Source organism: Amphichorda felina, assembly GCF_050947745.1.
Source record: "Amphichorda felina strain 45539 chromosome Unknown scaffold_9, whole genome shotgun sequence".
NCBI classification, from domain to species: Eukaryota; Fungi; Ascomycota; class Sordariomycetes; order Hypocreales; family Bionectriaceae; genus Amphichorda; species Amphichorda felina.
Genome location: NW_028145041.1, coordinates 2,327,600 through 2,349,969, shown reverse-complemented (window position 1 = coordinate 2,349,969; position 22,370 = coordinate 2,327,600). Strand labels below are relative to the sequence as shown.

The 22,370-nt window shown below is 55.2% G+C and overlaps 11 protein-coding genes across 11 annotated transcripts; 6 read left to right on the top strand and 5 right to left on the bottom strand.

Annotated features, from left to right (window-relative positions):
* Positions 1-173: 173 nt before the first annotated feature.
* rga8 (GTPase-activating protein RGD2) lies at positions 174-2,915 on the bottom strand (the record flags this gene model as incomplete). Its single annotated transcript, XM_083198656.1, has 5 exons — positions 174-1,042; positions 1,102-2,545; positions 2,609-2,790; positions 2,870-2,883; positions 2,908-2,915. 5 exons carry the CDS (start codon positions 2,913-2,915, stop codon positions 174-176), a joined length of 2,517 nt encoding a protein of 838 aa, XP_083046391.1.
* A 1,559-nt stretch (positions 2,916-4,474) lies between these two features.
* Positions 4,475-6,071, top strand: ACO1O0_009306 (membrane dipeptidase-domain-containing protein; the record flags this gene model as incomplete). The annotated part of the gene is made up of 4 exons (XM_083198655.1): positions 4,475-4,736; positions 4,830-5,042; positions 5,095-5,473; positions 5,531-6,071. 4 exons carry the CDS (start codon positions 4,475-4,477, stop codon positions 6,069-6,071), a joined length of 1,395 nt encoding a protein of 464 aa, XP_083046390.1.
* A 264-nt stretch (positions 6,072-6,335) lies between these two features.
* ACO1O0_009305 (mitochondrial 37S ribosomal protein uS13m) lies at positions 6,336-6,822 on the bottom strand (the record flags this gene model as incomplete). The annotated part of the gene is made up of 3 exons (XM_083198654.1): positions 6,336-6,647; positions 6,722-6,766; positions 6,820-6,822. 3 exons carry the CDS (start codon positions 6,820-6,822, stop codon positions 6,336-6,338), a joined length of 360 nt encoding a protein of 119 aa, XP_083046389.1.
* A 392-nt stretch (positions 6,823-7,214) lies between these two features.
* On the top strand, positions 7,215-7,974 carry CPR2 (cyclophilin-like domain-containing protein; the record flags this gene model as incomplete). The annotated part of the gene is made up of 3 exons (XM_083198653.1): positions 7,215-7,542; positions 7,618-7,744; positions 7,803-7,974. 3 exons carry the CDS (start codon positions 7,215-7,217, stop codon positions 7,972-7,974), a joined length of 627 nt encoding a protein of 208 aa, XP_083046388.1.
* Positions 7,975-8,567: 593 nt separating this feature from the next.
* Positions 8,568-9,103, top strand: RMT1 (RNA methylation protein TRM112; the record flags this gene model as incomplete). The annotated part of the gene is made up of 2 exons (XM_083198652.1): positions 8,568-8,753; positions 8,906-9,103. The coding sequence occupies 2 exons, from the start codon at positions 8,568-8,570 to the stop codon at positions 9,101-9,103; spliced, it is 384 nt and encodes a 127-aa protein (XP_083046387.1).
* Positions 9,104-9,554: 451 nt separating this feature from the next.
* Positions 9,555-10,535, bottom strand: ACO1O0_009302 (uncharacterized protein; the record flags this gene model as incomplete). Its single annotated transcript, XM_083198651.1, has 4 exons — positions 9,555-9,694; positions 9,749-9,973; positions 10,029-10,384; positions 10,441-10,535. The coding sequence occupies 4 exons, from the start codon at positions 10,533-10,535 to the stop codon at positions 9,555-9,557; spliced, it is 816 nt and encodes a 271-aa protein (XP_083046386.1).
* A 297-nt stretch (positions 10,536-10,832) lies between these two features.
* ACO1O0_009301 (rRNA-processing protein RRP17) lies at positions 10,833-11,544 on the top strand (the record flags this gene model as incomplete). Its single annotated transcript, XM_083198650.1, has 2 exons — positions 10,833-11,045; positions 11,107-11,544. The coding sequence occupies 2 exons, from the start codon at positions 10,833-10,835 to the stop codon at positions 11,542-11,544; spliced, it is 651 nt and encodes a 216-aa protein (XP_083046385.1).
* Positions 11,545-11,767: 223 nt separating this feature from the next.
* On the bottom strand, positions 11,768-12,431 carry TPM2 (tropomyosin; the record flags this gene model as incomplete). Its single annotated transcript, XM_083198649.1, has 3 exons — positions 11,768-11,930; positions 12,024-12,328; positions 12,414-12,431. 3 exons carry the CDS (start codon positions 12,429-12,431, stop codon positions 11,768-11,770), a joined length of 486 nt encoding a protein of 161 aa, XP_083046384.1.
* Positions 12,432-12,905: 474 nt separating this feature from the next.
* ACO1O0_009299 (uncharacterized protein) lies at positions 12,906-14,276 on the top strand (the record flags this gene model as incomplete). Its single annotated transcript, XM_083198648.1, has 2 exons — positions 12,906-13,137; positions 13,195-14,276. 2 exons carry the CDS (start codon positions 12,906-12,908, stop codon positions 14,274-14,276), a joined length of 1,314 nt encoding a protein of 437 aa, XP_083046383.1.
* An 885-nt stretch (positions 14,277-15,161) lies between these two features.
* On the top strand, positions 15,162-19,128 carry SET1 (histone methyltransferase SET1; the record flags this gene model as incomplete). The annotated part of the gene is made up of 3 exons (XM_083198647.1): positions 15,162-15,827; positions 15,916-18,961; positions 19,025-19,128. 3 exons carry the CDS (start codon positions 15,162-15,164, stop codon positions 19,126-19,128), a joined length of 3,816 nt encoding a protein of 1,271 aa, XP_083046382.1.
* Positions 19,129-20,084: 956 nt separating this feature from the next.
* On the bottom strand, positions 20,085-20,748 carry ACO1O0_009297 (uncharacterized protein; the record flags this gene model as incomplete). Its single annotated transcript, XM_083198646.1, has 2 exons — positions 20,085-20,630; positions 20,743-20,748. 2 exons carry the CDS (start codon positions 20,746-20,748, stop codon positions 20,085-20,087), a joined length of 552 nt encoding a protein of 183 aa, XP_083046381.1.
* Positions 20,749-22,370: the final 1,622 nt, after the last annotated feature.

Genomic DNA, 22,370 nt, shown 5'->3' with positions numbered 1-22,370 from the left:
TTCGTAATACAATACAGCATTACATGCCGGAAACTACTTCGCTCCTCAGGGAAGCAGTAGACGTAAGTAATGAGGGGGACAAAAGAAAAAAAGATATACACCGTAGCTCATGCTCCCGTAAAGCGTACAGAGAAGGGCCGCCGTGAAGACTCTTAACCTAAAGGACCTCCCCACTAGTCATCCATAGGCTTGTCCTCGAGGGTGACCCCACGGGCCGCCGACTCCGACGGCGGCGAAGCGGGGACTCTGCGTCCGCCGACAAATTTGGTCGAGGTGCGGTTTGCATTATCACGCCCTTCGTTCTCCTTCCCGGTCCCGTTGCTGTCAGTGTGCTTGTGGGACGAGTCTGCGCTGCCATTTGGGCTCTCGTTGTCGGGGACATCAAGGCTGTAGCGCTTGACCGGTGGGCCTGCAGCAATGGTGGCAATGTTGCCGAGGCTGCTGCGCTGGCGTTCACTCGGCGACGTAGGGCCGGTATGGATGGGGAAACGAGTCTCGGGGCCCCCGCTGCTACGGTCACGACGATGACCGCGAGGGCTGGGCGCAGGACTGGTGGCACGGCTGCGGTTGGCGTTGGCCTTCTCGAGGAGAGCCCTGTTGCGCTCCTCCATTAGCGCCTTGCGATTGCTCTCATCGGTGCTGATGGCGCGGGAGCGCGTAGCAGTGCTGACGGAGGAGGAGTGGCCGAGCGTGGACATGCGTTTGAGTTCGGTGAAGATGGGGTCTTTGTGAGCGAGAAGGTCACGGACAAGTTTGTAAGCGTGCTTTTCCTCCAGAGTAAGCGAGGTCTCTGTCCGCGGGCGCAGAATGCAGGGCGAGAGCGCGGTAGCAAGAGAAGAGACGTAGGCCTCATCAGCAGAGGTAAGGTCAATCAGGCGGGTAAAGTGATTCATGCAGGCGTCCAGGGTCGCAATGTTAGTGAGGCGCAGCTGTGAGAGGGTCTGTTGCAACACAGCAACCCGTGATGCCTCAGTGCCATCGGCAGTAGGGTTATTGTAGATGGTCCGGATAATTTCATACACATGAGAAGAGACAAGCGAATCTATGGTACAGTTAGTAGAACAATCCATGATGCGCGGCTCGCCATGAAGTTAAACTCACCAGGCAACTCGAGAAGATACAGCTTTAGGAGGCTAGCAACCGTCGGGACATCAAACTCATTCAGGACATCCGGCGAGAAGCTCTTGCCATCGTTGAGGCGCGCACGGAGCTTGTGAGTTTGAGCAAGGGGAACGTCCACAAGCCACACACCCCGTCTCGCTTCATCGCCCTCGAGATCGGGGTAATGGTGATCAAGGTAGGTGAGAATGGTGGTAACAATGACGGGAACTCGCTTCTTGTCAGCTCTAGCACGGGCTTCCAAGTCCACACCAAAGGTCTGCTCATCGGCTTTGTTGTAGTAGTTCTCATACACGACAACCTTGGGGACAAAGGTGCCGGTGCGGTACGTCTCGAGGAGGTATCGTAGGTCACCCTGGGGTTGGATCGTTTCTTGGAAGAGCATCATCTGGTCCACAGTAGACTGCAGGCTGGGGATGACGTTCCCGATAGTACCAGAGAAGTCGAGGATCACCGTCTTGACGGCCTTAAGCCTATCAAGCTCACAACGCTCAAGGAACTTGAGGTGAGCGAAGATGGCCTCTTCCAAGTCGCAGCGCAGTTCATCCAGCCTCTTGACGCCCAGCTTGTACTTGTCATCAGCTTCTTTGACCTCGCGCTGCAACCTCTGTCCAGGGGTTTCATCGGGGTTCGCCCTGTTGCCAATAACATTCCAGTTGGAGAGATAATCACCCACAGTCCCAAGGACGGGTGAGTCGCCAGCCTCGGAGCCAGTGGAGGGCATCGAAAACGTACGGCTGAGAGGCACTTTCTTATCGGGCAAACCGGCAAGCTCGAGAGCCTTTGGCCGCCACTGGTAATTCATCCTGGAGCTGTTTGCGAAGACATTCCCGACGTTTCCAATCAAGCGCAGCAGACCATTCGAGACGAGATCCTGGCCGATGCGCTCAGCATAGCTGATGGTGGTGCCGCCCATGTGGCGCTGGAGATACTCGACAATGTCCGAGCCGGTCGAGACGTTCTGGTAGGTGCCCAGAATGGCAACTTTGTGTTCGCCCATTCTGATGGTGGACAACATGTGCGAGAGGATCTTCTTAAGCTGGTCCGGCTGGTACGTCTCGTCACCAATCTCGTAAAATTCCTCCTCTTCTTCGCGCTCCTCCTCCTCAACCTTGATCTCCGGGATTGGCTGGTTGGGCTTGGGGCTAGTCTCGGGCTCTTGGAAGCCTAGCTTGTTCTCCTCCTCGAGATCCTCAAGCAGGCGGCACTTGTTGAAGTAAACGGACCGCAGCTTCTTGACGGCTTCGGCCTGGCGGTCGTGAACCTTTAAGCGGGCCTGCAGATCGTCCTGGGAGTCTTGTACGCGGTTCTCGTGAGCATCGCACCAGCGGGAGAAGGGGTTGACGACGAGGTCGCGAATGCTTTGCGCAATGCGGCGGTGGCTCTTGGCAGCATCCTGCATTTCAGTCTTCATGCCATCGTAGGCCTAGATTACCTGTGTTAGCATGTTTCGCTGGTGCTGTCGTAGTTGGAATATGGGGTAACGTACCTTACGAACGGTGGCGCCCTCGTCGCGGGAGAATCCATTTGCGACTTTCTCAGCAGAGGGGACAATGTTTGAGAGATGACTGCTGTATGCTTCCTCGGCCTCGGCGCGCATCCGGGCTATGGCCAGGATCTGGCGATTCTCTTTAACGCCCTGATGCAACTTCTCGAAGAGCACACCGAGCCCTAGAGCCCAAAGGTCAGCATCGACAAGGCCAACGACGAGAAGGGAAGCACATGAAGCACATGTGCCCAGCCAACGTACCTCCTGCATAGTCGCTAGACCAGAAAGAATCTGCGAACCCCGGCATCTTGGCCTATTCCCACCTGTATCCACGTCGGTTGTATATATCAAGGGGTTTTATCGGGTGCTACGAAGGCGCTTTGGAACGACGGGGTATAAAAGCGTGTGTCAGGCCGCCGATCGATGAGCCGTACGTGGGGGGACAGCTGGATTGGACAGACAACGTTCAAGTCAAGCTTCGAGCTGGCGGGTAAACAGTCGTCGTGGAGGAGAGAGCGAATAGGAGGGAGGCGCACGCGCGAGATCCTGCAAATGGTCGGAGGAAAGAACGGAGAATACGAGAATAGTACAACAAAGGCTGGCAATCCGCAGGCTAGCTGGACGGAACGGTAACGCGCGGTGGTAGAATCGAGGCTCGAAAGAAGAGGCGCTGTCTATGGCGGGTGAATCATATGGTGTTGGTGCGACCCCTTATGCCAGGCGACGGTGGTGATGAAGACAGATGCAGGATTCTAGGATGGATCAATTGGAGGCAGGTTGGCTCGTGTCCGAGCTGGAGACGTCGTCAACCGGTGCAGCACTGCAGCACTGCAGGCTGCAGGCTGCAGGCTGGGGCTGAAGCATGGAAGTCAACAACAAGGACCCTGGCTAAACTGGCACCAACAAAGCCGCAAACCGGTGACTGGCAACTGCCAACTGCCAACTGCCAACTTCCCGCGCGGTCGGGCACTCACGAGTCACCCGTGGACCACTCCACGAGTCGCTGCCACAGCAGGTGCCACTCTTTCCCCGTCAGGCCAGTGGGTGCTGGGCAGTGCTGGCTTCCAGTGAATCCAGACTGCAATGCTCCACTGGGAGGCGTCTAGGGACAAGGCCTGTGGCCAATAGGGGCCTTCGCTTGGAGCCTCCGGCGTTTCGCCAGCACTGGGATCTGCTCGTGTCTTGCACTCTGCTGGCTTCCAGGCTGACGGGCGGATATCCATCCAGGGAGACTGGCCCAGGGGCCACTGGTGGTCGACCGTTGGCGCGCCGACAGTTGGAAGGCGGTAGACATGTCACCAGTTGTGGCCTCTCCACCATCAAAGGCGCTCAGGCGCCCTCGTGGCAGAGTCAGTAGGCCGTTGAGACTTAACTACCTCCGCGATGCTACCTTGGTAGCAGTACTCAACTCCATAAGATGCGGATGGCTACCAGTAGCGCCCGAGTTATAAAAATAAAAAAAAAATAAAAAAGGCCGACAAGCTGCTGAAGCTGGCGTCTCCAGCATTGGCCGCCCCAGCAAGGATCTCTCCCATCTCATCTCACCATCTTGATGAATTGTCGACATGAGCCTTCATTCGATGGCTTTCAAAGCCCCTTGGGAAGCAAGAGCCCTCACAAAAGTGACTATCTGCCAGGAATATGGCCATCTGGAATTCAGCGTCACCCGACATCATGTTATCTGTGAATCATCCGTTTGGTATTTAATCTGGGTAAGGGCCTGCCGTATCCGTACTCGTGTACTAGTATGTCTTAGCGGGAACCTCGGGGTACAGTAGACGGGTTGGTAATCCGCATCTATCCTCAACTTCAACTCCCCCGCCTCCATTGAACAACCTCCTGGCTTTTCAAGGCATTCTTATCATCATGGCGCCAATCCCACTACGCAACCACGAGTGGGCGTCCGACGAGAAGGGCGCCGCCCACTTGCCTGGTGATGCCCCGGCGCCTCGGCCTCGCCGAATCTCCCCCAAGAGGCTCATTGTGAGCATTGTTGCCTTTCTCCTGACTTTCAGCCTCCTCCACAGGCCGCTCGGCCATTGCTATCACCGCGTCAATGACCATCTCTGTCGTGCGCGCTCTATCGAGCAAAGAGCCCGTAGGGTCCTCTCCTCGACGCCTCTCATCGGTGAGCATATACCCCTCCCATTCATATTTCCTCTCCCCCTCTCTCACCATCTTGCTCGGCTGCGAGGCGGGTGTTCTGACATATCGGCAACAGATGGCCATGTTGACCTCCCCATATTGGTCCGGGGAGTCTACAAGAACAAAATCGACAACGACGAGTGGAGGAACTCTTTTGAGAATGGCCCCCTCCCTGGCCATGTTGATATCAAGCGCATGAGGGAGGGCTTATCAGGCGGTGCTTTCTGGAGCCTTTACGCCCCCTGTCCCGAGAATGGCCGTGACTTCTCTGATGAGAATCTCAGCCAAAGTAAGTCAATTTGCACAACCTTAACATGCCCAGGAGCTTACGATTGAGACAGGCGTCCAGTTCACCCTAGATCAGATCGACCTGATGGCTAGAGTCCAGACCATGTATCCCGACGACTTCTCTCATGCCCAGGGCCTCAACGCCGACGATGCGGTGCGTGCCTGGAAGGAGGGCAAGTTCATCTCTCCCTTCGGTATCGAGGGCCTTCACCAGATTGGCAACAAGGCTTCTAACCTGCGCCGCTTCCACGAACTCGGTGTGCGGTATGCAACTCTTACTCACAACTGCCACAACAAGTTCGCCGATGCCGCGCTAGAGGAATCCCCTCTCAGGGTAGCCGAGCCCATCTATCACGGTGTCAGTACCGCCGGGCGCAAACTGGTCCATGAGATGAACCGCATCGGCATGATTGTGGACCTTGCCCATGTCAGGTAAGAGGCCAGTTATGGAACCTCATAGTTAAAGACGTAAACTAATCACGACGACAGCGAGGACACCATGGTGGATATTCTTGGGGGCAAGGATGACTGGGAAGGCTCGCGAGCACCCGTCATGTACTCTCATAGCTCCGCCTACGCCATCTGCTCACACCCTCGTAACGTCAAGGACCACGTCCTGCAGATGGTCAAGGAGCGCAACTCAGTCGTCATGGTCAACATCGCTGCAGGGTTCATCGCCTGCGAGGACGTTGGTGCTGACGACGGCGTCCCCGTCCCTGTGCTAGAGGAGGCAACCCTAGACCGTGTCGTGGAGCACATCATGCACATCGGCGATCTGATCGGCTACGACTACGTGGGCATTGGCACCGACTTCGATGGCATCGAAGATACGCCCAAGGGTCTCGCTGATGTCGCCGGCTACCCGGATATAGTGGCCGAGCTTCTGAGACGAGGCATCAGCGACGAAGATGCTGGCAAGGTCGTGGGCGGCAATATACTTCGAGTCTGGAGGGATGTCGAGGAGGTAGCGGCCAGGATGCAGGCCGAGGGCGCACCTGTCTTGGAAGACGAGATCGATGTCTCCTTCTAATGTTGCATGAACAAGGGCAAGTGAATGGTGCCACGGGTGTGCGTCCGGATCTGTTTGGTTGAAGTCTTTTTTTTCCATACCATCATCGTGAGTATGTTTTACATAGAAATACAAGTTTCCGCCGTTGGATTAGATATCCGCTGCCACAACGCCCACCTGATATGGGACGAACACAGCATCATCATCTCTATACATCATTCCCAACCCACCATGCACCTGCTCCGTCTGCCGTGCAACACCTCGTCGCAATAAGAGCCAATCCGTCTAACCACGACGATGGAGAGTGTTGAGCTTGTTCGCCGTCGATGTCTGGTTCTGAGTCTTCTGTCCGCGAACCGGGTATCCCATCGCGTGCCGACGACCACGGTATGACCCAATTTCCTTCAACCTCCTGATGTTGTCTCGCATTATCCTCCTTGCGTCGTTGTCGATAGTCATTTGCGACAGCTCGGCCGTTAGGGATGTGACGGTTCGGGGGTTCAGGGAGCCGCATTTGGCGAGCTTGTGGATGGAGAATTTGGCCATGATCCGAGGGGACTGGGTCTTTCCAAGCCCGTAGAAGGACTCGAGGGCTTTCTACTCGTGGCCTGGGTTAGATATCAAACTCCTCGTCGTTTTGGTGGAAGGCGCGGTGTCGAGTGCGGGCTTACTTTGACCAATTTCCTCTCGGAAAAGTTGACTCCCATTATGAACACCTAGAAGACCTGTCAGCGCATTTTCGAAGCATTGGTACAGGAGTCGCACGTACCATCTTGCCGGTTGATTGCGAAATCACATCGCTTGCCCACAAAGGTTGACCAAGACCACACGCCAGAAAGTCGATTTCGTACCTTGGGAGGTGTCGGAGAATCCCTGGCTAAACTGTCTTACATAAGCGCACTTGTTTCGAGGTGAACAGGGGCATGAGGAGGTGGCGGACGCAGCGCCACAGAGCATGCAACCTTGCGTTGAGGGTTGCAGGGCGGTGCCACAGTGGAGACAGGGAACAGGCGCATCCGGCACTGGAACGTCCGCCGCCTCAGGAGCTTGCCCAGCGTGGTGTCCTCAAGGTGGCCTCTTCTTCCATCTCTCCCTCCTTCTCCCCTCACTTCACATCCCCATCTCACCGAACCAGATCAATTGACCCGGTTTGATCCCTCCACCATGCTCAACCTTCGGCGGCTTCTTATTTCCGCCGCTCTGCTCTTCGGAGTCGGGCTGGTCTTCTTCGCCCAGACTGCTGAGGCCAGCAAGGGCCCCAAGATCACCAACAAGGTATTCTTTGACATCCAGCACGGCGACGAGCCCGTCGGCCGCATTGTCATTGGACTCTACGGCAAGACTGTCCCCGAAACGGCTGAGAACTTCCGCGCCCTCGCTACTGGCGAGAAGGGCTTCGGCTACGAGGGCTCTACCTTCCACCGTGTGATCAAGGACTTCATGATCCAGGGCGGCGATTTCACCAAGGGCGATGGCACCGGTGGGAAGTCCAGTAAGTCTCCCCCGTGCTCTATGCGTAGAAAGTCTCCTTGCGAGAGCGCATTTGACTAACCTCTCTGCCCTGCAGTCTATGGAAACAAGTTTAAGGACGAGAACTTCAAGCTCAAGCACACCAAGCCGGGCACACTGTCTATGGCCAACGCCGGACCCGACACCAACGGCTCCCAGTTCTTCATTACTACCGTTCTAACCCCGTAAGACGCCCAATGACCCTAGACAGCATGACAGTCAATGTACTAATGCAGACTCCAGGTGGCTCGACGGCCGACACGTCGTCTTTGGCGAGGTCCTCGAGGGCTACGACATTGTCGACAAGATCCAGAACTTCAAGACTGCTCGCGGTGACAAGCCCGTCGAGACGGTCAAGATTGTCAAGAGCGGCGAGCTCGAGGTGCCCCCCGAAGGTATTCACGTCGAACTTTAAGCAGCATTCCCCGCTACTACATCCCACCGCCCTCTTCTTCAACGCGCCCTTGTCAAGTTACGCACGTCCAGCGAAATCAGGAGTGGCCGGTGTGCTGATGAGTGTTGTCGTTTCAAAGACTCAGGATCCGACGACGCTTTACCCGACACGACCACTGGAGCAACCACTGGGGGCTGGACATTGATGCAGACGGCGCTACTGGTCTGCATAGTTATTGTTGGTGTTGTTGCCTTCCTTAAGTACAAGAAGAGTCCCCAGAGCGTGGGTTATGAGAAGACGCTAGCATAAAGAGATGATTGCAATGTCGGAATGGCAAGTTAGCGAATGACAGATCTGTGTCTCATCTGGCTTATTGTCCGAGTGAATGTATATAAGCCCACTGTGCTCCGACTGAGATGCCTTGGTACATATTTAATGTCATGATCCATTGTCCTATGAATGCCCGTTGTCCTAAACGCCAGACGCTGGAAACCACCCCTGTCACGTGGGGCCCTCCAACGACTTCTCATGGAAAAAAGTTGTAAGTGCGCGCTGCCGATGCGACCAGCATCAACCTCTCCCAACATACACGATTCCCCATCCGCTCGTTCGTCATGAAGGTGCTCACGCTCAACTTCGTCACATGCGCCATCAAGGCCTGCAAGGGCACGCCCAAGGCGCACCCGCTGCACCCCAAGGACGCGGAATTGGTGCACGACGAGCTCGAAGTCAATGCCGACATGATTGTCAACGTGCTGCCCCGCTTGGACTGGGAGGCGCTGCGCACAACGTCGTCCGAGGTAAGTCTTTTCCCTCCGCTTCCAGGCCGACAGAGCATGTGTCGATTGTCATCTTGGTCTTTTTCTTATCTTTGTTTCTTTTTTTATTGCCCTTGGTGGCGTTACGTTCGGTCGGTAGGTGGCGGGCTTGAGCTAATTTTTTTACCCTACAGCTGGGCTTCCCTACGTTGCCAGAGCAAGCGCCCACGGCGGAGGAACTTACGGCAGATGAGAAGACGCTCAAGGACCTCCATCACCTGCTACTAGAAACGTCTGTATCTGAGGGGAAGCTGGTGTGCGGCAACTGCGGGCACGAGTACGCTGTGAAGGAGGGCATCGCCAACTTTTTGTTGCCCAGTCACCTGGTATGAGTTTGACCGCGGGAGATGGGGTTCGAAGGCGGTTGGAAACGAGAAACGGATTGAGCAGTATGCCGTGGTCACTTCGTGGCACTGGGAGGATAGTAGCATGGATGGAGTCCGGGCGTTTACTGGTTTCGTGAGGATTTCTGATGCTGAGATTTTACCAATTTGGGCACGCCAGACTTTGGGACTATAGTGAAGAGGCTGAATCGTCCTAGACAGATAAAACACGGCGGTGTAAGGAGACAGATAGAAAGGGTCACATTTGCCTTCTAATCGCTGATCTAACCGTTCCACCGCGACTTGCTCCGCATATACGACCCATGTGAAACCAACTCGGGGTGCGTCTCCTACCCACATGAAACAGTCCCAAACTCCATGATGTTAGCAGGCGCAGGCATAAAATACAGGACATGGCGGCATCGGTTGCCGCTATACACGCCCCAATGGGGTCGAGTAATTACTGCTGCTTCTTCTGGGCGGCGGGGCCCATGTCTTTTTCAAAGGCACCGTACGGAACCTCAAGGCTGTTGAGAGCTTTGAGACCGACACCCAGGATGGAGAAGAGGATGATCGCTACAACGAGGCCCATGAAGATTCCTAGGATGAATTAGTATCATCCTGTAGTGACTCTCCGGGAACGCGCAATCTTACCTGGAGTGAAGAACTGGTACTTCTCGAACAGAGGCAGCTTATTCCAATCAGTTTCATTGTCCTGACGCCGTACGGCGCCATTGTTCACGTTCCTCTTAAGATCCATCTGAACGGGTTCTGTGAAATCGGCTTCATAGGTAGTAGGTTCGCCGGGGGTGGAGATGAAGAGGATCGTGTAGCTATCATCGGCTGTCGCCTCGACGAGCTTCTCGCTCAGAATGGCATCTAAATCAGTGGTCAGTACATGTCTAGTTGAAGCCCGCATGCAAATGAGACTCACTGTTCTCGGACAAGGCGCCAGTGCGATCATCCGATGGTAGCGAGGTCAGGTCGAGCTCTTCGACCGTCACAACCTTGGCCCCGCAAGCCTTCTTGATTGTGTCTGAGATCCCAATAGACGTAGCGTCGCCAATCACTTCGGGAACGATGAACTTTCCCTTGTTTCGCGAGTCGTCGACGGCGCGGCAGAGGCTGGGCAGGCCGCAGCCCTTGGGTTCGCGAAGGTCGGCGGCGGTCACACCCGGTTGGTTGACGATAAGGTATCGATCCGTCGGGCACGAAGCCAAGAATGACGTTGTGTAGTCTAGGACCTGGGAGCTCGCCTGGATCTGCTTCGACTCGGGAGCATCGCCAAAGCTGGAGGGTCATGGTCAGCATCGAGGGTCGCCTCCATTTGCACGTGGTGGCCTTACGGGGAGGTAGAGAGTAGAACCCAAGGAGAAGAGTCGGAGAACGCGGTCGAGCTTGCGGCGAGCGCCAGGGCGCCGGCAAGGGTTTGGAAACGCATGGCGGACGATGTTGCTTTGTCGCCCCTGGAGAGTTGGACAGCCACCTTCGAGAGCTCCTTGGCGGCGCTGGTGCGGTTCCTGACAGGTGATGGAGTCGATGGGATCTTACGTAACCGTCGCTTTAAGTGCAAAGCCCCACTTTGATGCACACCTCGGTGACGAAGGAATGGAAATGGACCCTTCGAAGTCAATGGACATTCTTGGCCCAAAACTTTGCGTGGGAGGAATACTCCGTAGGAATTCGACCTCTGAAGCAATTTTGAGGGTGACGGGCACGGCACACAGTTTTCTACATCATGTTTGCGAAACCGAGACCGAAGAAGAGCATTCTGCCTCCGCCCACAAAGAAGCGAAAGGCGACGCCGGCCATTGAAGAAATCGCCTTCGACAATGATGCCCGCCACGAGTACCTCACAGGATTCCACAAGCGGAAACAGCAACGGATCAAGAACGCGCAAGAGGAGGCTTCCAAGAGAGCCCGCCAGGAAAGAATAGTCTTGCGAAAACAGGTAATGATCCGACTTTCCAGGACTACGAAAACTTGCGCCTGTTACTAACAAGACCTGTTAGGCGCGCGAGGAGCGCAAACGCGAAGTTGAAGAGCATGTTGAGGCGGTCAAAAAGGCGCTGGAACAATCCGGAGCGGTTGATGCGGTCGACGAGGAAGAATCGCAGCAAGATGGGTCTGACGAATGGGATGGGTTCCCTGACCGACCGGACATCGAGCTGTTGGACCATGAAGAAGAGTACATTGACGAGGATCGATATACTACGGTAACCGTCGAATCAGTATCGGTTTCAAGAGACGGGCTCGAAAAGCCCGTAATACGCCAAGATCCAGAAGACTCCGACGGCGAAGACAATAAGGATCAACAGGAGGAAGACACATCGAAGGACAAAAACTCTTCGGCTACTTTGAAAAAGAAGAAGAAGAAGTTCCGATACGAGAGCAAGTTCGACAGACAAATGACCGACAGGAAGCAGCGAGCTAAGAATAGAAGGAGATAGATATGGTATACAGACCACAATAGATACCCTTGGAAATGAAGGCGTCAATTAGTGCGAGGTCAAGTTACATACTCCCGCAAGCCGTCCTCTTATTTCCAGCAACACTGAAACTCCTCGCATCAAGATAGGAACACATCAAGCTCGATGTTCCGCCGCTGCAGCAGAGATTGCTCGCCATGCATGGAAGACAGAAATTCCAACGAAAGCATCCTGATGCATCTTCTTAGATGGTGCCAATCTCCGCCTGAAGCTCGTCCAGCTCCTTCTGGAGAGTCGCGTGCTTCTTCGCCATCTCCTCGTACTTGGTCTCCCACTGATCGCGTTCTTGCTCGAGAGCCTGCACCTTGCGCTCAAAGTGTCCGGCCTTGACATCAGTTTGTCGGAGCCTGTTGGAGAGATAGTCAGCACATTTGTTGCACAAGGCATCTAGATATTGGGGGAGGCAGCCAGGCAGCCAGGCAGCTAGGCGAACCACGTACTTCTCGTTTGCCTCGCGGAGCGTCTTGTCGGCCTCCTCAGCCTCCTCCTCGAGCAGCTGTAGGCGGCGCTGGAGCGTCTCATTCTGGGTGCCGTGTTGTTGGCCCTCATCGGCGGCCTTCTTGAAGTCCTTGATGGAGGTCTCGAGCTTCTCAACCTCGGTCTCCAAAACGTTGTTCTTGTGCTGCAGTGAAGTAATATCCTGCTCCTTGGACAGGTTTTCCTGCTCCAGGTTCTTGACCTTGGTCTGGAGCTCCTCAACCTTGGCGCCGGCTTCGTCGGCCTCCAGGCGGAGGGAGTTCATTTTCTGGCAACAGCCATTAGCTTCCGTTCGGGTAACCCCTCTAGCCCGAACATGGCCAAAGGCTTGGTAGCAGGGCCCGGAAACGCACCTCCTTAATACGATCCATGTTTGATGATTGCCCGTAGCTTTAGATCGATTAGTTGGCTGTGTGGAATGTCGGGAGCGGGAAGTTGTTAAGGTTGGGCGGTTTGCGTTTGCGATAGTCTCACAAGCACTGCGGGATGATGTGGTTAGGTCAGGGAAAAGGGATACGGGTGGGGAGAAGTCGGTGGCTCAGTGCCCCTCCACGACGGGGTCCACGCTAACAGCAACCTAGAAACTGCACCGCCTGTGGCTTGTGTCGGTGGCTGCTGGATGCCGCTCGGTATTCATACCTTCGCGTGATAGGTTGCCCCAGCCTCTAGGTGGGCGTTGCCCTGCCAACAGAGGTCGCACGGACCATTTATAACACTCCAGTCCAACTTCTGAACTCAACTACGAAATGATTTCAACCATCAAATTCGCCGATAATAAGAGAAACAACATAACCAGAGAACACTGAGACCGCATTTTTCGGGAATATTATTGATTTGCGGAAGTCATGTTGGCTGCGCATCGCGATCAGGAGAACCTGGTACACAGTCACCAGGTTCCGAGGAAGCAACAACCCAAGACCCCAGGCGCTCGATATCCCAGGACACCACTCAGGCCGGGCCAGAACGATGAGAATGCACCAACTGCCTTTGCTGGCAAGGCCGGTCTTGGCGGTACAAGACCCGGAGGCAACGATAAAATCATGATGACCAAAGGGAAGGGCATGACGACACCAATGGGTAAGTCAGCTCCAGGCCCGAGGTGGGCATAACACGGCTAACTCGTGTGAATTATAGAACCACGAACTCGCGCCCCCCTTGGGGCGAAGACTACGAATGCCAAGGCCCGAACCGACCGGAGTGGCGGAGTGAAGAGTATTGTCAAGGATATCGAGAAGACGCAGCTTAAGCAGCCGACAGCCCTGAAACCGAAGCCAAAGTCCTCTCTCCAGCTTGAGGTTAAGAACGACCAAAAGGAGGATCTCGATGATGGGGAAGAGCCCGAGTATGCCCCGCCTCGACCTGCTGACCTTCTTTATGAGTCAGACATTCTCCCCCCCGGGGGACTGTCGATGGAAGGGCTGAAGAATGAGAACCTCTTCCGCGGCTTTTACGAGCATTTTATCAACCCCATCGACGACCACGGAGTATCCCGACAGGACAAGAAGTTCAATGATGAGATGAAGGCAGTCATAGACAAGGCAGTGGAGAGGAATGAGAGAGACCTAGAGGAGCTTGATTGGAACATTGCCGATGTGTCTGAATCGGGCAAACTCCTCAAAAAGAAGGCTGAAGCCCCCAAAGTTGCAGAGACAAAAACGGCCAGGAAGACCAGGGAGAATTGCCCTCCTATGCAGTCTTCGACAATCAGGTCAAGGAAAGCTGCGGCGGCCTTATCGATTCCCACAGACACTCACAAAAAGCGAGTGACTCGCCCAACTCCCCCGGCCGCACCCGCAAGGAGGCCCTTGAGCTCCATTCTTCAGGGGCCAAGAGCATCCAGACCTGCGCCACGAGCAAAGACTCCCTCTGCTGGAAGTGGTGCCGCTGATATCGCCTCGAGAACCACCTTAGGATACAACAAGGGAAAGTCGGCATCTTCCGCGATCTATTCGCGGGCTCAAAGTCAGCCATCATTTTCAGCCCGCGCCACTAAGACTCCAGTTCTTCGGGATGATGAGTCGGATCTTACCATTACCCCTGCTCGTGCTCGGCGAGCTGGTCTGGGAGCTAGCGCCGGACATGTTGATAGGCCCCGCCCTCAGTTCATGTCGATTTTTGACCATGACGACGATGACGAGGAATTACCTCCGATGACCGGTCCACCCTTGCTCGGAGACGAGGATGATGAAGATTTTGAACTCAAGCTCGACTTCTAATGGTTGAGTTGATGTGTTTTCAAGGACATGCTGGCGTTCTAGGATATGAATACATCACTATGCGTAATAAACAAACAAAGGTGTAAGGCGTTGCAGGACTATGGATATTGGTTGGCGCTATGGATAGCAGCCAGATATGCATACCTTCTTTATGTTTTGTCTTGGAGGCATCGAGATGGAAGTGTTCCTGATGCAACCGCAAGTTTTGGTAATGGATGAATGGTTTAGTAATACAGCATGGCTTGGGCTAAGACTTCTCTGAGACGTTCTTTATCTTGTGTATTCAATGAACCGGAGTATACACAAACTATCTTGTCTACAAGCGAGTTTGGCAAATATAGCTTGATACTAATGAGCTTGCCGTCACGCCTAGGATAGTTTGGTGGCCAAACTCAAACTCAACCGGTTAGGGGCGCCACAGAAGGCATGGGCTAAATGGCCTCGTGCACGAGGCTTCTGTGGCTGAGAATTATAGTGAGCGCTGGCAGGTGTGGCTGAGCATGCCCTGTGGTCACTGGCTTGCCAACCAACCTTTTGACTTCACTTCTCACCCTGCCACCGCATCCATTTGCTTCTCACAACATCACGTCAATTCTGCTTCCGGTGGACACGGCGCACGTCGCATATCCGTCGCCTTTTCATTCCCCACCCCCTTCACGCGTTTTCTGGGCCTCTTGCACCGTCTTGAATGAGCATCTCCCGGCGCTGCAGCGCTGCTCAGTCGTCCGCTCCTCGGTCGCGTGGACTTTGATCGAGCGCGTGCCAGCGCCGCGACCGTCGCTCCAGGCCGCCACAGAACCCGATCGCCGCCCGCCCTTGAGCCTCTATCGCGGGATACCATGATTGGAGCGCGGCGGAAGAGATAGCAAGAGCCCATCGACCACGATGACTCGTCCTCCATCTGCCCCGGGCTTCGCGCAGTTCTTCCCTACCGCCCCCAAGGTCAGGGCAGAAGCCGAGGGTCGGGGGGATCGGGAGCCTTCAAGGCCCAAGACTGACAGTGTTGACCCTGCGCGATACCCTCCTGCCGACTCTGACCTGGGGCCAAACGGTGCTGCGTCCTCCCACGGTCGCACCTCATCAGATGTCCCCTTCGCTCATGTCCAGGCTCGCGTCGATGAGAACGATTCTCCCCCAGGAGACATACCGGGTACAGTCGACTCCACAAGCTCGCACGCCAGCACAGCGTCGTCTGTGTTCAGCACGCGACCTGCCGCGACATCCGCGACCTCTCGCTATCCTACTGCGAGTTCCACTCCCCTGCCATCGAAAGATTCGCCATCGTCGTCCGTTACTGCGGGACCCTCGAAGGCAGACATGCCTCCCTCCGCGTCAATCGACCGTGCCGCGAGACAAACATCTCAGGGTACCCCACCATCCATGAACCATAGCCTCACCTCTGGCAATCCCGCCACCATCGAACGCGTCCCTGCGCGGGACTCATTCCCCTCAGTCAAGGGTGTCAAATGCACATTTGACCCACTCCTCGAACGACTCCGTAATAAGAACGTGAGCCGGTCTGCGAAACCCATATATAAGGAATTCGGATTGGTACGTACAAACAATATATCCACCCCGGCCCAAGGGAGGGGGGGCGCGTCGTGTCCTGTGTGTGAACTCGGAGCTAATATTTGGATAGGACGATGACGCCCCCCCTTCTGATCCTAGGCTGGATAAGCCAGGAGGCCGTCTTGGATACATCAATACCGATTATTATTTGCCCAAAGCGCGACTGCGACCTGCACCTGAAAACATCAGGCCTTACCCCTACGATCCAAAGACCTCCATAGGCCCAGGGCCTCCAACCCAAATCGTCGTCACCAGGTACAACCCTTTGGTTCCATTCAACAAGGTGACAGCTGTGTTTGCGACATTTGGCGAGATTGCCGAGAGCAGCAATAAAATGCACCCTGATACAGGGAGCTATCTGGGCTTCGCAACGATTCGCTACCGTGATTCTAAGCGTCCGGACCGTCCTCTCGTCTCTGCGATTGATGCCGCGCGGAAAGCCGTCAGGGCTCGTGGCATCAAGGTCGACGCAGATTTGGTTCGAGTGGAGTACGACCCCGAAGGCCGCAAGAGTCGACGCATGCTCGAGGAGCACCTCAAGAGAGACAGGCAGAAGCAGGAGAAGGTGAAGCAGGCACAAGAGGCTACGGACGCGCCTAAGGGTCCTCCAACCGGGCCCAAATCAACTCCAGCTTCAGTTTCGACTCCAGGTCCACCTTCGGCGGGCTTCGTAAGGGCACCCCCAACAGCCCCCAAAGGTCCTGCTGCTCAAAGGCCAGCGCCAGGTCAAAGCCAGCAACAGCCGTCTATCCCCACACAGCCGCGAGCGCATCCCGGAGCCGTCGAGGTTCAGAGCCTTGCCTCGCAACTCTCCAACGACCCCTACCTTTTTGTCCCTTGCGATAGCGTGCCTCTGCTTACAAGTATTGTGCCGCACATGAAGAGACGCCTGAAGAATTATGCGTTCGAGGATATCCGCCTTGATAGGACTGGGTACTATATCGTTTTTGGTAATAGCTTCACTGGCCGATCAGAGGCGGAGAGATGTTTCCGTGCTGTCAACCACACCGAATTCTTCAACTACGATTTATCTATGCAGCTTTGCCTGCCTCGACTCACACGCGCTTCTCCTCAACCACGAGCTTCCAGCCGCAGCCCAGAGCGGTCGCATCGGCCAGCTCCTCGACCGAGGGATGAAGAGAAGGAACGCAGACGTCGCGAAGATGAGGCGGACCTTGAGGAGGAGAGGAGGCAGCGGGCCAAGAACTTTGATCCGGTGATGGAGGCCGTCGAGGTTGTCCGCCGAGAGATGATGGAGCATTTGATCCGGCACATCAGGACCCAAGTGGCTGCCCCATCACTCGAAGACTTTCTCGCGCCCGCCAACCATGCCACCAAACGAAAGAACCTCAACCTCGACAAGGGAGAGGATACAGAGGATGACTTCGTTCTGGATGACGGCAACGAGAGCTCCCGAGTTGGGACTCCCAACCCTCGCTCGGACCCTATTGAACGGCGGACCGGCCGTCCAGGATTCGGGCCTAGGGCTGTCAATGCGCTCCCGAGGATACGCAAGGCGAAGGCCAGCAGCCAGTCCCATCGGCCGGCCTTCATCGATCCCTTCGCACGAAAGCGCCTTCCTGAGAAGCGGCATACTTTCCGCTCTCTTCATCACCGTCTCAAGAGCATGGATAGTGATGTAGAATCCGAAGAGGATAGCGATATACGGGCATTGGCCGCTCGGGATAGCGAGGAACCTGTGTCACGGCCTCAAAGTCGCATGAGTACCGATGATGAAGCTTCCAAGGATGACTTTGGCTCCTGGGGACCAGGGGAGGAGGATTCCATGACAGATGTCAGCTTGGCTGCTGGATCTCTGTCCAAGAAGCGAAAATTGGAGGCCTCCATCGAAACTGCCCTTAAGCGGCAGAAGAAGTCGGACGAAGAGCTCTTTGGTGTCAAGATCGGTCGCATCGAGAGCGATTTACGAGACCGCGAGGCGACTGAGGACATGACACCTGAAGTGGAGACTGTTGAGGAACTCGACAGCAGCCTGTCCCGCTCGCAGACCCCTCTGCTTGCTGCCGCCAAGGCGTCCAAGAAGAAGGTCCCCAAGCAGAAGAAGAAGACGAAGAAGCAACTGTTCGAGGAACGTGAGGCACTGAAGCAGCAAGAAGCAGAAGAAGCTAAGGCACAGCAGGATGAGGAAGAGGAGGTTCCTGAAGAGATGGTACCATCGAAGGAGGAGACGGCTATCGACGAGATCCTGTCCGCCAAGTACAACGATAAACTTTTCGCCACGAAGCCACTGGTACCGGCTCTGAACCTGCCCGACGGGTTCAAACCGGATATCGCCGCCTTACAGGGTCTGATTCTGGGTTCTAGTGATGCCCCAGATCTGGCTAAGCTCCAGAAGAAATTCCGCATTGGGGAGATTGGAGATCCTGAGCTGTGGCTGTGGAAACGAACCCGTGTCCGAGAACTCAACTCGGCGGACGGTGGACTCAGCAAGCCGGTCTTCATCGATGGATACTACGTACCGAACCCGACTGGGTGTGCTCGGACAGAGGGAGTTAACAAGATTCTCAACTCGGAGAAGTCCAAGTACCTACCACATCATATCAAGGTTCAAAAGGCTCGGGAGGAGCGCGAGGCTCGCGGCAAGAACGGCAAGGACTCTGGAGCACCGGACCCCGCGAAGTTAGCCGCCGAGAAGATCATCACTAAGGGCAACTCACGTGCGAACCGGGCCACGAACCGCCGGTACATTGCCGACCTCAATGACCAGAAGAAGACGCTGGGCCAGGACTCGGATGTGTTCAAGTTCAACCAGCTCAAGAAGCGGAAGAAGCCCGTCAAGTTTGCGCGGTCCGCCATCCACAACTGGGGCCTGTACGCCATGGAGAATATTGCCAAGGATGACATGATCATCGAGTATGTGGGCGAAGTCGTCCGTCAGCAAGTCGCCGAGATCCGTGAAAAGCGGTACCTAAAGAGCGGCATTGGCAGCAGCTACCTCTTCCGGATCGACGACAGTACAGTGGTTGACGCAACCAAGAAGGGAGGCATAGCACGCTTCATCAATCACAGTTGCATGCCCAACTGTACTGCCAAGATCATCAAGGTGGAGGGCAGCAAGCGCATCGTCATCTATGCTTTGCGCGACATTGCCATGAGTAAGTCCAAGAAGCCGCCGATCCGTAACCACGTGAACTAAATAATGCTAACAACCATTATAGACGAGGAGTTGACGTATGACTATAAATTCGAGCGAGAGATTGGCAGCCTGGATCGTATTCCCTGCCTTTGCGGCACACCGGCGTGCAAGGGGTTCCTCAACTAAGCGATCTAAGTGGAATGATGCGTTGCTGATAGTCTCTCAAGCCAATAGAGGGCACGACCCTTGTCCGGCACGTCCGGCACATCCAGGGTGGCTCATCCCGCCCGAGGCCTGCTCGACACCTTTGTTATATATAATGACCAGCGTGGATTTCGGTCAAGTTACCGCTAGGACCCCCTGTGGAGGGGTAGGAAAAAAAGTGCTTGGTCCATTGAATTGCTTTTCGGCGTTTGGGCAAAGGAGGGATGGCGCGTGGGCGTCGAGACCTTTTGGTCTGGCCATGGAGACGGGGCATTGTCTTAGAGCAGCCAGAGGAATATAGTTTCCGGGTTCTTTGGGAGGTCTTGACGGGGCGTTTGGGGTGGCCTGTATCCGTAGTAGTTAGCATATGGCGGCCCAAAGGAACAGGGTTAGGGCTGTCGTGTTGTATATACGTATTCGCATTTTACCCCGTCCAGGGCGGGGGGTATCAGACCACGACAACAGTGGGATTTTTCAACCTATTCAAGCTTCCCGAAAACTGTCCCAAATCTTGGCTTGCTCGACCGTTTTTGTTTTGTTTCGGAGTAGTGGAAAGGAAGCTCATCCAGCTGAGGGGCCGCCAATGCCAGAAGGAGGTGGTATGGACATGAGTGTTATTCGCTTCCTAAAGACAGCAAGCAGGTATTATGTCCAGCTCTTCGTTTCTCGACGGATATTATCGCTTCCCTAACCAGTGCTCGCACAATTCCCAAGAAAACCGCAAAATATTGCCGCCGCTATTAAGAGTTGAGTGTCCTTTCCTTTATGCTTCCCTCCACCGATCACAACTATCTCTCCTTTACCACCCCCTGAACCCCCTAAACCCCCTTTACCGAAGTGCGCTGTCAAAGCCATGGTCAAAATTCGTTCTTGGTCACCTAGTCCCAGGCGACTGCGAAGAGATGGCCCAGTCCTCGCCCCGGGCCACCTCTTTCATGTTATTCTCCATTAGGGGGTGAGGGCGGGGCCCGGGGACCGAGCATCCAGTCCTGCATGGCGAGCCACTCACTCCAGCCGGACTCGGCCGCCTCAATCTCGGCGACGGTTACGTTCCGGAGGGGGCGGAGGAAGGGGACCATCTGGCCGTCTTCCATGTCGTAGCTGGCCTTGACGGAGAGCCAGGGGTCAGACTTGGCGGCGAAGAGGTAGTTACGGCGCTCTGTCTCATGGATGGGGCCGATACCCTCGGCCCAGTCGTTGCCAAAGAAGCCGTGGAGGATAGCAGGCGAGTCGAAGGCCGTGACAATGAGGCGGCGGATGTAGGGGACAAGGAGGACGATGTGCGGATCTGCGGCCGGGTTGGAACTCGAGGGCTGGTGATTAGAGGCTGCTCTTAGGGGGTCCTCATGCTTCTGGTATGGGAGCTTCATGTTGACAAAGGCGGCGACGGCCTGGACGGCACTGGTGTGCTGGGAATCATCGAGGAAGTAGCGCATGCAGGACCGGAACTTGGGATACCACTCGAATATGTCGAACTGGTTCTCCTGGAAGGGCTGAGGAGAGCACCAGTGTTGTTAGTTCTACCCAGAGTCAGGAGATAAAGGAGTAGGTAAGGAGAAGAAGGAAAAAAATCAAGCTTACGTGTGTAAATAGCACAGACATCTTGAGCAAGGCTAGGTAAGTAATCCACGTAGTCCCTATGATCGCCTCTGAGACACGAAGAGGATCTGAAGAGTTGTGAGAGTCTTTGGGTTTTCCTAGATAAGCGCTATATCGAGTCGACCATGATCCGGCGAGAGGGGCTCCAGGGGGCCTCCAAGGGGGGGGTGTGTGTCTGGGCACGGAAGACAGTGGAGAGGCTGCGGGCTGATGGAGAAAGTTGGCCAGTTGGCTATGGAAACTGCGGTCAAACGAGCGTCGCCTTGGCTCTAACTCTCTGAACTTGTATCAGCAAATCAGGCTTCGCTCTGAGTTTAACGTAAGCTCCCCGTTGTCAGCCACGAGGAGAGTGGCGTGAATAGCGAGGAATAACGCAATGGTTGGGGATAATTTCAGAGCCCAACAGCTTCAGACTGATTGAAGATCCAGCCATTAGGTTACAGGGCTAATCTTGTGGGGCCCAGACAGATCTGAACTTGAAGTAGAGCATTGACTAGGGCCGAGATGGGTGGCCCGGCTGTGGAAGATGGCCCCAAGGGTGTGGTGTATGCGAGGGAATGTCTGTGTGCGTGCGTGCGTCCGTGTGTGTGTGCATGTGTTGCGCAGAGTGGGCTCATGGCCCTTGGACAGAACAAGCAGGGCTACAACTGGGGTGGATTACACACGGCGTATCATACATATAACGCGCCTAGTACATGGCTGTCATCTAGGCTAGACGCTCGGCAAAGATATAGCATACGAACATACATTAGGCTTATATCGAAATTGACAGCAGCACTTGCGCGGGGGAGTCGTGAACAACGTGTCCCAAGTGTTGCTCGACAGGACAACACTTACAAGGGGGGCAGTCTGGCAGGGCATCGGCGCGGGGAATGGCATACCGATGGACGAAAGACGAGATTGACCTAGCCGGCGCCAGTGCGGGGTGGTCTCAAGAATTCGGTACTGTGGCTGATAATAGTCAGTCATCTTTCAGACCTTATATTAGTTGGAGATCTGGAGGGTCTTCCCGGACGATTTCACCGTGGTAGTCGGGGCGTGAAACGCTCGCAGTAGAACCAGAGCGCAACACAAACGACTTATGAGGACAACCGGAGGGCGAGTATGATGAGACCCCGAGTTACCGGGAGGGAGTACAGACCTAACTACAGATAGAGGGTTCCAACTTCGTTGAAGATGTGGATTTGGGAGGGCGGGATGATGGACAGTGGGATGAGGGGATCGGCGGACGAGGATAGGGGACAAGAATCTCACATATCATGTGTACCCGTGTACTCTGTACGCAGGGCGAAGTACCCCCCAGCCATGACTTGGCTAAACCGGCAACCTGGCAGGCAACCTGGGCTAGCTAGGCTCCCAAAGGGCACAAGGAGCGGAGCCACGCGAGAACCATCGGTCCTAACACCGCTGGCCTTTGCAGTAGGAACCCTGCAAAAGGCCAAGAACCAAGACAGACTTAACAGCAGACCCTAGGCAGTGGAGTACAAGTACGACCAGGCTTCGATGCTTGGAACCTTGGAGGGTTGTTGGTCTGAGCCTCCAAGGCTGCCCCCCGAGGACCCAGTCGTCTGATCGATAGCCGACGTGCATAACATGGCCTGACGGTCTCCGAATCCCCTGTGCAA